At 32.6% G+C, this 12659-nt stretch overlaps 1 protein-coding gene across 1 annotated transcript; it reads left to right on the forward strand.

Moving 5' to 3' along the window:
• Positions 1-9548: 9548 nt before the first annotated feature.
• On the forward strand, positions 9549-12417 carry LOC145753321 (uncharacterized). Its single transcript, XM_082569731.1, has 10 exons — positions 9549-9571; positions 9679-9850; positions 9908-10078; positions 10184-10361; positions 10439-10723; positions 10786-10938; positions 11057-11276; positions 11350-11536; positions 11678-11938; positions 12106-12417. The coding sequence occupies exons 1-10, from the start codon at positions 9549-9551 to the stop codon at positions 12415-12417; spliced, it is 1962 nt and encodes a 653-aa protein (XP_082425857.1).
• Positions 12418-12659: the final 242 nt, after the last annotated feature.

Consider the following 12659-nt stretch of genomic DNA (forward strand, 5'->3'; position numbering starts at 1 on the left):
AGACCTAGGAAATGCGAAGCAAGTCGGGCACGACTAAGTTTTGTCTAATCCGACTGTGCAAATACAAGCAGTTGGACGTTGTGTGAAACTGAAAAGGAAATTGTAGAAAGTACGGGTAAGGGAATGCGCCAGACAATGGGGGATTAGGATTAGGCGACAAGTATTAACGCCTTGGGGTTCAGTCGGCAAACAAAGGGAACGGGAAATTACAACAAAAAGTTAAATAAAATGTGGTAACTTATTTGGTCATTAGGAAAAAACAAGGAGTTTTAGGAAAGTTGTTTATAAACACCCATCTTAACTTTACATGCTTGTTTTAAAAACATAACAACGTTAAAAGTATGGTCTGCAAAAACAAATATTTTACAACAATTTTTCTATAACATTTCCTGATTAGGTTTTTATCAATTTTTTTAACGAAAAATGTTTAAAACTGTTGAAAATATGCGACAGGTCACGGGAGTAAATTTTAACTTCCTGTGTTCCCGCATTAGTTTTTTTAAGGGACAGAAGTTAAAACTACAAGGAATTTCTCGCTTTAAAAAAGTTTAAATATAGAACAGTATCTTCAACCAGTTAAACAAAATTGACATTATCTTTGTAAAAAAAAATTGAAAGTAAAAAGATTTTTGTATGTATTTACTTTTTTATAGAATATATAGAAGTGTATGAAAGCATTAACTACTAGCATATAAATTAACTTTTCTTGTATTATAAACTCTACTTTTAAAACCTATGGCCTTGCAAAAAATCTTTTGTGTTTGTGTATTTGTCAAGTAACGACCATTTCTATTATCCAAATCAAAGATCATTGAAAACGGGTGCATTCACTCAATTTAACAAAAGCCTTCATGGCGTTTTGTTATCGTACTGTCGTCGGTTATTTTACAGACGACTTAGCACATTGTCGAAAAAAACTGAATAAATAATTGAAGAGCCGAAGAATTGAACTAAATTGCGTAAAATCATCGTTCATTGACAGCCAATAAAATACATAATTAGGCCAATCAAGAATTAATTAAATTAACTTGATTCTTATTAAAATGCAATGCTAATTATAGGCATTTGAAAAATCAGAAAAAAAAACGAATTTTAATATAATCGTTTTTTTCAAGACCGTTTAAAACTGTTGACTCTGATAAAATACTTTCTCAATACCTTACAATAAATCAAGCTTTCAAAAACAAGTCATGGTAAACAAAAAAACTGACTTCACAGTTTATTCGATGTAACGATAAGCAAAAATCAAAGTTTTTCGGGGCGAAACATAATTCAAAATTTAACGGAGATTTTGATCAAATTCTCTCCAACCATAAACTAGATCTTCTGATATATTAAACAACTGGTTGCCTATTAAGCATGGGCATAATATTAAGTTCAAATAAGTTATAAAAAGACTGTCATAGGTTATATAAAAAAGTAACCTTTTATCTAAAAAAAACTTTTCACAAACTTTCACAAACCATAAAAATAATTTAAAACTGCAATCTAGACTCAAAAGCCTATACAGATAGTAAATATTTTTTACACTCTTCTTTGTAAAGTCACATTAGCTCGTCAAATCCAATTCAATTAAATTAACGTCTTATGTTGTAAAATACAAACAAATAAATTTTGATTTTGAACATGCCAATGTCATATACTAACGCCTATCTTAACCACATGCCGATTGATTGATAGAAAACTATAAAGCAGGCTCCAGTTAGGCGGAATGTTGAAACATCAGCAACGAGCTATCTTATCAGATATCAAGTCACCCTTTATCGACGAAATGGAAACAAATTACCCCTAACTTTATCTAAATCTTACCTTGTACTACCTAAAGAGTTATCTTCACATACAAATTATAAAAAATTATCTTTCTTATATTTTTTCTGTTTTTCAGGATTTCTAGATTGTAATCTAGCGCGTCTTCTATTTTGAACAATAACTGCTCTACTAATGTAATAAACATTGCCTCGCAAAACATAAAAGCTGTTGTTTGGCTAAGGAAAATTTTAAAAGCCTTGGATGCGAAAACCAATAGAACAGCACGTCCAAAAACGTTAATAATTTACCAAACAACTGATATGTTTGCCTACATTTCAAAGGCTGGGTTTATATAATTATAATTCGCTATTTACTCTCTTATGCCACAGCTTTAAAATCTCTTTCAAAATTTCATAACCCTCAAAGCCTTTTTTGGTTGTTTCACCCAAACTTTTTCTTAAATCTGGTTAAAATCTAAGCCCCAAAGGTTAATAAACAGTCAGCTAAAACGCAATTATAGGCTAAAATTTCACGCGCTAAGCCTGACTCACACAACACAAAACAGATACCCGATAAAGCTGCCAAGAAACACAACCCTATTTCTGCAAAAAAATAAACAAACACGAAAAAACACCACGAAATGACGTCACGGGGAGGGCATTATTCCCAAGACAATCGTTACTGTTTTAAACCCCCTTAGAAGCTTAGAAACGCGCGGAAATCGCAATTTAGGGATTTCCATAATCCCCTGGCATTTTTATTCGATAACAAGCGGCAAATTAACTACACAATCCCCTGAAAAAATTTCACTCAGGGTCCAGATTTGATAGCAGGGTATGGCCATTGTCCAGCAAAATAATTGATTTTCGCATGATAAATAGTAATCTCAAAACAGTCTTTATACAATACTTGTCACGCCAATATCAAAAAAGTAAAAATTTTTATCAAAATCTGTGAAGCGCAATAATTGAAGCATTTCAATTGCTTTATAATAAGAGTGCTACAGCCATAAATCAAAGAGGGCGTGTTTAATGTTTTGAACGATCACACCTGGGTGTGCAGTTAAAGAGATAATTCTTTGATTTACCGACACCTGTCAAAAGACTTCAAAATACGAAACTACTTCAATCAAAATATTTACCTTAAATAAATATCTCACATTCAAAAGTCATACACCCATTTATGTTTATGATTTTGGTAAGCCCCAATCTGTAGACCCCATTCAATTTAAATCCCAAAAGCCGCCTCCCAAAACAAGTAGTTCACTAAAAGTTCGCGTGTGCAAGTAATTATATCACGAGATCATAAAACACGTCGTGATGCGCTCACAAGATACCTTAATAAGTCGTCATAAATCTTAATTAAAAAATTCCAAAAATATTTGATTTCTGTTTTTTTTTTTGACAAAGTTACTAGTAACTAAAATTTTTAAGTTACATAATAAATGTTTTAAACAATACAATGCATCTAAAATCGCAATTTAAATTTTCTCTTGGCAATCTTGAGTGTTGAAATAAAGACACATTTCGACTAAATTAGAAACACTTAACAAATGAGGTCACGTGTCAACTTCAGTACACAAGAACTCATCCAAGTATGAAAGTAAAGTAGAAAATGTTAAATGGGGCAAAATCACATCATCTTACATCTTACTTTAAAATGTGTAACAAAAATTTATAGTCAAACTTTATATATGTTTCTACAAGAAGAATATAAGCAAGTTTCATACAAGCAAACCTTAATAATAATCCATATAGATCCAATAACAGACACAACTGCAATTCAGAAGACTCTTGTAGCTGTAATAAGTCACACGTAACTGATTTGAGATTGAACTTATGTTTGACGATGCGCATACACATTCCTCATATTTCGCAGTTGATAAGTAAACTTATACTTAACAACAAACAATGTTGAAATAACATTGGCGCAAGTGAGGGTGGTAAAAATCCACGCCGAAAACATAAACAAAAATTACCTAAATAAAATTGCTATATAACTAATTTTTGCAAGTTAAAGTTTTGTGATGATATTTGACATGCATTGTAAAGGAAAAGTTTAGTATTTTAATATCTACAATTTCAACTTTATCTTTTGCCTATGCTGCTTTACAGGTTGTGAATTACAACTCTTAAATTTCAAGTAAACAGAGTCATGACCTCTTAACTTAGTATTTAGTCACGTGACCTTAGTGCATCGCATATAGTCTTGGCGAAGAAAAGGTTTATAAAACAATTTTTTGTTTGCTTTGAATTAAATTAATAACGCAGAAACCACCCACGACTTGACTTTGCAAAAACCTTCAGACAGAATACATTTATGTTTACCTTACCTTAACTTCAAGCTACAGAACAACACGAAAGCCTGTGTACCTGCGTTGTTTAACATGCCGATTAGCTATCTGGTAATGTTAAGAGTGCATATTTTTTTACAGATTACACAAACATTACAGCTAAAATTTAAACACTAAGGCCCTTGAACAGTTAGAGCAATGTTTACCTACTTGAGGTAGCGTTTAACTGCATAAGATTAATTATTAATTTTAGCGTCAGTTGTGTTTTAACTTGTACTGCTACTGCTTACTGTTTGTTTAGGCTATTGCTAGCTCTGACATTTTTTTAAAGTAGGCCTAAGCATTCAAAAGTTACATAAAGTTGTTAAGCATATTGTTTGTAAACAGTTCTCTAATAATGGTATAAATATTTTGCAGTTGCTTATCATTACTTTTTTGACAAGGCTGACATACTTTCAAACAAAAGCCGGAACCGGTTTAATAAAATGAAACAAAATAATCATTACTCTTGACAGTTATACTCTTGTTACAGACCAAAAATTTAACTAAAATTTTCTCCTTATATCTTATTACCAACTCACTTACTTAACGGTTATTTCATTTGGGCGGATAACCGCATTTTAGTAATGCGATTAAAAACAAAATATTCAGCAACGTTTAAAACAAACGAGGTAAAAAAAAGGACTTTCTAGATTTATATCTGTTACCACATGTAGAAAAAGGATTAAATATATCCAAATGTAACTAAGTTCTTCTGACAAATACCTTAACTTCTGTAACAAAAACAAACTTTTAACGAATGGTGGTAAAAATAACTTTTTCGTAATAGTCTGCTAGCATCTAAATTTAAAATCCCTCTTAACTAGAACAAAGCGATTCGTTTTGGTAACACTTCATTCCGTACTGCGTGATCGCCGTTAATTACTGGGCTATACCGATTACAAGCAGTCTTCACAACTCGACACAAAAGATCGAGCTCTCGCCTGAAACAATGGCGGAAAACGGGGCCGCTATACAGAAAGCAGCCTCAAAGGCAACTTGCCTTTTTCGCGCGCATTTTAAGTAGCCAATTTTTTTGTTAACGTCGATAGCTTAAGGCCATAAAAATCGCAGTCTTGCATTTGAACGGCACATCAAGGAAAATTGAGCAATTAACTGGTCGTGACGTCATCAAGTAGCTGTGATGTCATCACAAAGGCTCGTTATAGTTTTTTTAAAGTTCTTTGTTTAAATAGGAGCAAACAAACGATGAGGTTAACCTTTGTTTATAAAATTGAAACAAATAAAATAAATGGCACGGATTTGCTAATTAAATAAATCTAGGTCAAATAAACAACTTTAAACACTTTCGAACTAAATTGCAACGTTATTCAAATTTAAATATATCTAAATAAAATTCCAACACTGTGTTATTTTATAAATAAAAACCTAACTGACCAAGTTTTTAAATTCTTTTTGCCATCACTATTTACTAATGACTTTAAACTTAAACATAACATTTTTTTACCAGCCTTGCGAAAAGCTCTTAAATTTTATGTTTAAATAAATATAAAATAAAAATTTATAGCTCACTAAACAAACTATTTCGATTCCATTACGACCCAAAATCTCACACTAGTTTTAAAGCCAAATCATTTGAAATGGTGAGCTAAGTATGACGCATAGAACAGCCAGCGCTACTTAAAAGCTTTAGTTTTTTTAAAAGCACAAATAAACAAAACGTTAATACGAGCACTTTTTGCCCTGGCAAACCGCAAGTACTTTAACCGAGCTATAAAACGCGCATATCACACCCTAAAAATTCGTCCTTATTCCTGCTACAAATGTTACAGCATCCTTTCTGGCCGTTCGGGCACGTTTAAAAATTCTGGGATCGATTACAGTCACGGTTTAAACGGTCGCTGGGGCTTTTCTTTGATAGCTGTTTTAGTCCCAAAGGTCTGTCTGGGTTTGGCCTAAGTAAACAGCAAAGTTGTGTCGATATTTTTCACAATGGCGTCGAAAAATGTCAGTACAAGATGGGCAAATGTAGACCTTGGTCACACTAATGTATAATTTGCTAAAACTGTATTTGTTTGCACTTTAGACTGATAAAACTACCAGTTTATTAAGACAGTTCTAATAACTAATATCTGTGTAAATAGCCATTCATAATATTCAAATTAAAAATAAGTAAGCTTAAATTATCTAGAAATCTTATAATATTTTAAAATCCACATTAAAAATATATTTCAGAAAAATTATAGATTGGCGCCACTGTTTAACCGGGCGCCTATGTCTTTCTATCGTTCATGGTCTAAATCGAACGACACTAGAAATGGTAACGTACATGATCGTATTACTCTTATACCTCATGATTATAACAAACCATTCATTATAACACCACCGTAGCCCAGTTTGAAAATTATATCGAAAAGGACGTGAAATCGCTTTTGTTCCCAATTTCTAAAGATCGAATGTGGATTGTAAAGCTACTTCGTTACTGAGCAAAATACAAGTTGAAAATTATAAATTAAATTATAAAAATATAAATAGGCATAAATGTGTTAATATGGTAGTAAAAGCGACTTTTAAAATGTTATAGTAAACTAATTTTACGTCTAAAATTTTAATTTAAATAATTTGAACGAAAAAAAATTAAAATTGAACGTTAAATGCTAAATTCAGGGTGGCGAAATATCACTCAAATTTTCATAAACAACAAAAGTTGGTTCGAAGGCGTATTTACCAGTCAACCACAAAGTTCAAATAAAAACAATTCTGTCCGAACGAAATATTAAAAATCGCTGAGCTTAAAAAATATAAGAATGTTAAACCTAAAATAACGAGGTTCTTGTCCCACGTACTAAACCTTAATTACAACGGTGAGGTATTTCAGTAATGATAATTATTAAATATAATAACAGCTTATAAATTCGAAAAACTTAACAACATTTTTAATTTTTGAAAAATTTAAATTTTATTCTAAAAAACACAACTTGCAACTTTTAATTTGAATAATGGCAAATGCTTTTTAATAGTGAATAAAACTACTTAAAATTCCATAACAATATTACTTAATAAACTCTTTAAATTAATAGGGTTAAATGTTACATTTTACTGATACAATTTTCTTTAAATGTTTAACATGTCATAATATACTGAAGAGAAATGTTACGACAACTTACACAAGCGTGCCTATGTTAATCCTATAGCGTTTGTATTGATAAGAAATAAACAACATTAGGCTATTTGTCGATACACAAACAACACAGATTTACAATTTTCATTCTCAAAATAAAAAAAGACTCTTAAACTAACTTAAAATGTTTCTAGTATTTCAATATTTTTTCTACATTTTTTAAAGAAATTTGTATTTAAAAAAACTAATGTTTTTAACTTTGAAACGCATATTAAAGGTTATAAAAAGTAACCAATATCATCCAATATCCTCTAAGCGACATAAGCCCTTTACTTAGTTTCCGAAAACGATAGATTACCTAAACACGCTGTTGAGAAAATATCAATATTTTCATTTCAAAATGACTGGTTGAATAAGAACGAAGCGGGTCAGTTAAAAAAGTAGAAAAACAAAAACAAAAAACAACCCAAAACACGAAATATTCACAACACACCTGTACCAGAAAAACCTTAATCTGACATTAAGCTCTTTATTTTAAATCGTTCTTAATTAATAAGAGATAATAAGCGAGTTATGGTCTTGCGCGAGATGTCCTTAATCTTAGATTTGCATTAAATGAATGACCACAGCTGTACCAAGCATTACATGTGTCATATTGGCAGATTATCCTTAAATTAACATACCTATACCAAGCCCTCCGGCCTCTTACTCAAGTTATAATCCCCTCTTGGCATTTTGACCCAATACTGTCGCGAGTAAAGAGTTATATTTACTGTTGAAAGATTACCCATTCTGTAACCCTTTAATATTAGGAAGCGAAAACGTTTTCCTACTTAAGTGATGGTTTATATAATTTAATATCATCTGATGAAGTGTTATATTTTATGGCTTCTGGCAAGATTTTTTTTGATAAAAATTTACCCAGTGTATCCTGATTAATATCAAACTATCACCAATTTCAAGTTTATTATTTTATTTTGTATAATTTTTTTAACTGTCACTATTTGAATATTGAGCTAGTTAACTGTTTTAATAAATTATAACCTATTAACCCAAATAACCATTTAAAAATTTGAGTTTTTACCTTAACTTTAAAATCAAAAAATTTAAACCTTACAGCAAGACTGTCTGACCGGCAAGCTAACTGTTAAAAAAAATAAAAAAGGGCAATAAATTCCCTTTTTTAAATAAACCTTTGTTAAAAAATGTAGTGGAAAAGTATGACTAGCCACAATAATATTCCTACTTTTTCAATACAAAACAACGACTTTTTCTTAAAATTCTCACAAACTCAAAAAATCGTATATACGTGCTAAGCCTTTACAATATATCACAGCTCTCTATATAAAAGAAACTACGATCTGTTAACAAAAGAAGATTTCTATCCCGTCGAGAAACAGTCTTTTGTGTAAAAGCACTTCACCGCCACTAAGGAGCGCTTGGGCTCTGTTACTCCGTGTTATACTAATGTAAAAGTACGCGTGTGTGTAGTGTGTGTAATCTAACGTTTACATTATGCTATGATCTGATAATTTAGCGCTGATCAAGTGATTTTATCGCATAAATTTTACATCTGGCCGTTTTAGTAAGGTAAACTTTATATTACTACTTAACTGTAACCTGTTTTGAAATTGTAGAACCTTTTACCTTTTTCAACCAAGTTCAAGATAAGTTTAAAAAAACAGTTTTAAATATTTTAAAACATTCGTTAACTTTGTCTTATCACATTTATGCTATTATCAGACTTAAAAATATAAACAAAATATAACATATAAAATTAACTAAACTGACTTTAAACTTAACGCCTTCTACGAAAATTACTTTCGCTACTATTCACAAATACACAGAAATTACAGGTTTAAACAATGTATTGGACTAGCCTATATAACGCCAACCGTGAACAGTTGCTCTATATCCCCAACTAGCGGAAACATAAAAATTGATAAACTCAAACTCGTTTTCAAAAAATAAAAGTTATTTTTTTACAGTATTTATATTACAAACAATATTGAACTTTTACAATAAAAAAATACAAAACATTATATAATTATATTTCATAACCCAATAAATATTAAATTTTAAAGTTACTTACTTACATCATTCCTAAGGTTCACTGTAGTACGCTTAACCTAACAATGCCTCATATAAAAGCTATACCAAAACCCACATACAAAACTCCAAGCAAAATTGATTCACAATCAAGTAATCAGCGTTAATTAAGAAGCTAGCCCAACATTTCACGTGTTGCATATTTTAACTCAATTTCGCAATCTTGCGCGACTAAAAAAGCACTTCTGACCAAGTTTCAACCAAAAGTTATTTATTTTCAGTTTGCTTAGTTGGTGTAAGGTTCCTTTGTTTAACAAATTCTATATCGTTTAAAATATGAAGTTATTTAATTTACTATGGTAAGTAGATTATGTATAAATATGGACTAAGGAAAAGATTTTATTGCATCAAAATATCGGTGAAATAATTTCTTATTAAAATGTAACTGGGTGTGTTTTTCTTTCAGTGTATTTACTTTGGCTGCCGGAGTGTTCGCAGAACCTTGTGTGAAGGACTCTGTCGACATTGGTTTTATGGTCGACACTTCGTATACCGGGAGTTTAAATTATGCTGCAAATCTTCGAACTTTTATCCAGAATTCTGTTGAACGTTTCTACACCGGTGACCAATACTTAAAGGTGAGTAAATCTAAGTAAGGTTTGTTCTACCATCTTAATCAACACAACATTTTTTAGGTTGGTTTCTTCAAGTATGGCGTGATTGAATCCAGTGCATTTACTACCAATGTTGGTTCGGCCATCGTTAGTTTTTCACCGAGTTCGACCCAGTTCAATTTGCTTGGAGCAATTCAATCTGGAATGGATAAGTTCTCGCAAAGCAATGGCGCTAGATTGGTATCTTCAAAGGTTAGTTTTTGAATTTAAGTTTTAAATGTTTTTTGATCGCTCATATTTAAATGATAATTGGCAGTTGTAACTGTGATCTAATGATACTTATATTTATTTTTACAGATCCTTGTTGTGGTTACTGGCGCGACGTTGACCAACAGCTTTAGTAGCTTAGACCTTCTAAGCTTACAGTCACAACGCAGTATCACGGTCATTGTGGTCGGTGTTGGACACCCGGTTTACGGCGTTGGTTTAACCTCGATTGCTCATAAAGATGGTGTTGTGGTACTTGGCACAAGTGGTAAGTGTACCTTGAATAAGACACACGTTTATTTAGGGGTATAACCACCAGCATTTTGTCATTATTTTGTTTTTTAGACAATTTGGCCACTTCGCAAGCCCTTGCCACCAAGTTTTCGGTAATGTTCCCATGCGGTTACTGTTCATCATCGACAGTTTGTAACGGTGGATCGTGCGCCAAAGGTCTCTGCGATTGTCCAAGCGGGCTTGAAGGTCATTACTGTAGTTCATTGCAGCCCATCGGAAATGAATGCAACTTAAAGCCTTGTATTTCACCTTGTACCTGCGTGCCGTCTTGTCGCCACGAGGGAGGCTACTACTGCGTTGGGCCAGATGGAAAATTGGGAAAAAACTGCAACATACGTAAGTATTAATTATGTATTATGTAACATCATATATTTTATATTAACACGTTTAATTTGCAGAACCACCTCAACTGAGCTGCCACGGAAGTTCGATTTCGGTTTCAATTCCGCAAGAGTTTGTCAGGGACCAAGCCTCGCCAGGTAACCAAATGTATATGTACATGTCGCCACATGAAATCCCTTACTCTAGCACCGGTGATAAAAGCTGCCAAGGTATACAGGGTTTTCTTTCTGTTTGAATATAAACTTTAGGTTACAATTTTGAGCTGTTTCATTAGCGAAAAAATTGTGGGTGCAACACCTTAAATATTTGGTTGTACTTTTTTTGCAGTTACCACACTTTCCAGTGGATCGTTTTACTCTTTATCCGTCCCCGTTCCATTTACTGCATGTGGCACGATCAAAGGCCAATCCCCTGAAGGTGTCGTCTCCTTTTCAAACGTTGTTTGGTTGAATCACTACGATCCCGTCCACGACATGCCAGTACCCGTAATTCAGTTCACATGTTACTACAACGGAAGCTACCAGGTCTTGTCCGCAATTCAACCAGTGTAAGTTAAACATTTTTAATCGTACTACCAACAAAAATATTTGCAAAATTATTGTCTTGTATTCTGTGTTTAGTGTTGACGATGTTCGAGTGGACTTGCAAGATGACATTTCAACTGGTACAGCCTCGATCGAGTTTTGCAAAATCGCTGGCACTTGCTTGTCGGCGTGCCCGCCTATGTATACCGTCACTGGTGGCGCTGTTTACACCGTAGCTCAGTACATCAACCTTCGAATGACTGTCCATAACGAGCAACAACAGGTAAAAAATAATTTAAAAAAACTTATTGTTTGAACCTTTCTTCGTTATAAAATGTTTTTCCTTTGTTTAGAAAGTTAAGTTATTTTACTACCTGATTATTTAGTATTAAATTTATTTTAATTTCGTATCAATTATTTTTAGGGTGTTAATACTAGTATGCTACATGCTGTTGTAGTAGCTATGTTCCTAACCTGCCACGGAGATGATTCTGACACGAATCAAATTTCGGTTATCGCCGACGGCTGCCCTGCTATTGGCTTTCCCAGTCGAATACATTTCAACGGGAAGAGTGATTCGGTTTGCATCTCGTTTAAGGTTCCACGTATTTCCGATTGTATGGGCATATTCTACATCCATGCAAAGTTGGTTCAAATGCATGTCGACGATATTAGAAACCTAAAGGTAACTACTTAAATATTCTTCAATTTAAAATTTGATGGCAATTTTGAAATTAGGGTTAAAAATGAAAGATTTTGCATACATACAAGCGACAAATTCCTATAGTTCCAACTGTTAAATTTTTTTAGAAGATTTTTTCACTTTTTTAAATTTGTTCTTATTTTTTTCAGGCATGTACTGGCGTTCACAACCGAAAGATGAGGTCGGTCATCTTAGACGGACCTCGCATTCCTTCTAACAAAACACAATCCATTTCTCTCCATAACATTGGACCGATCTACTACTTAGACGAAAAAGAAGGCCGAGGCGAGACCAAAATGTTCCCGGATTCTGACGTCATAATAGTACCGGGCACCGCCAAGGTTTCCCAACCGCTCCCGGCTTACCACAGTGCACTGGTTACTGCTTGTATTATTTTAAGCGTTTTTGCGACGCTTCTGCTGTGCTCTGCTTTATTTTGGAAAGTTCGTTATTCGAAATAGTTTCATATTTTTTGATGTCGTGTTATGTAAATGTTTTAAGTTTCATATTTTCGTCAATAAAATATAAGATGATATAATATAACAATATTTGGATTATTTCAAATTAGTAGAATTTAATTAAATGGGTCTTACAAAACATTTTGATTTAATTATATTAAAAATACCGTAGTACAGACTACGTAATAATATTACCATTACAAAAAATTAGCGTAAAAAATCACAGGTTGTGGTGTACAATATTT

The sequence above is a fragment of the Corella eumyota genome, chromosome 5 (genome assembly GCF_963082875.1).
Source record: "Corella eumyota chromosome 5, kaCorEumy4.1, whole genome shotgun sequence".
NCBI lineage: Eukaryota > Metazoa > Chordata > Ascidiacea > Phlebobranchia > Corellidae > Corella > Corella eumyota.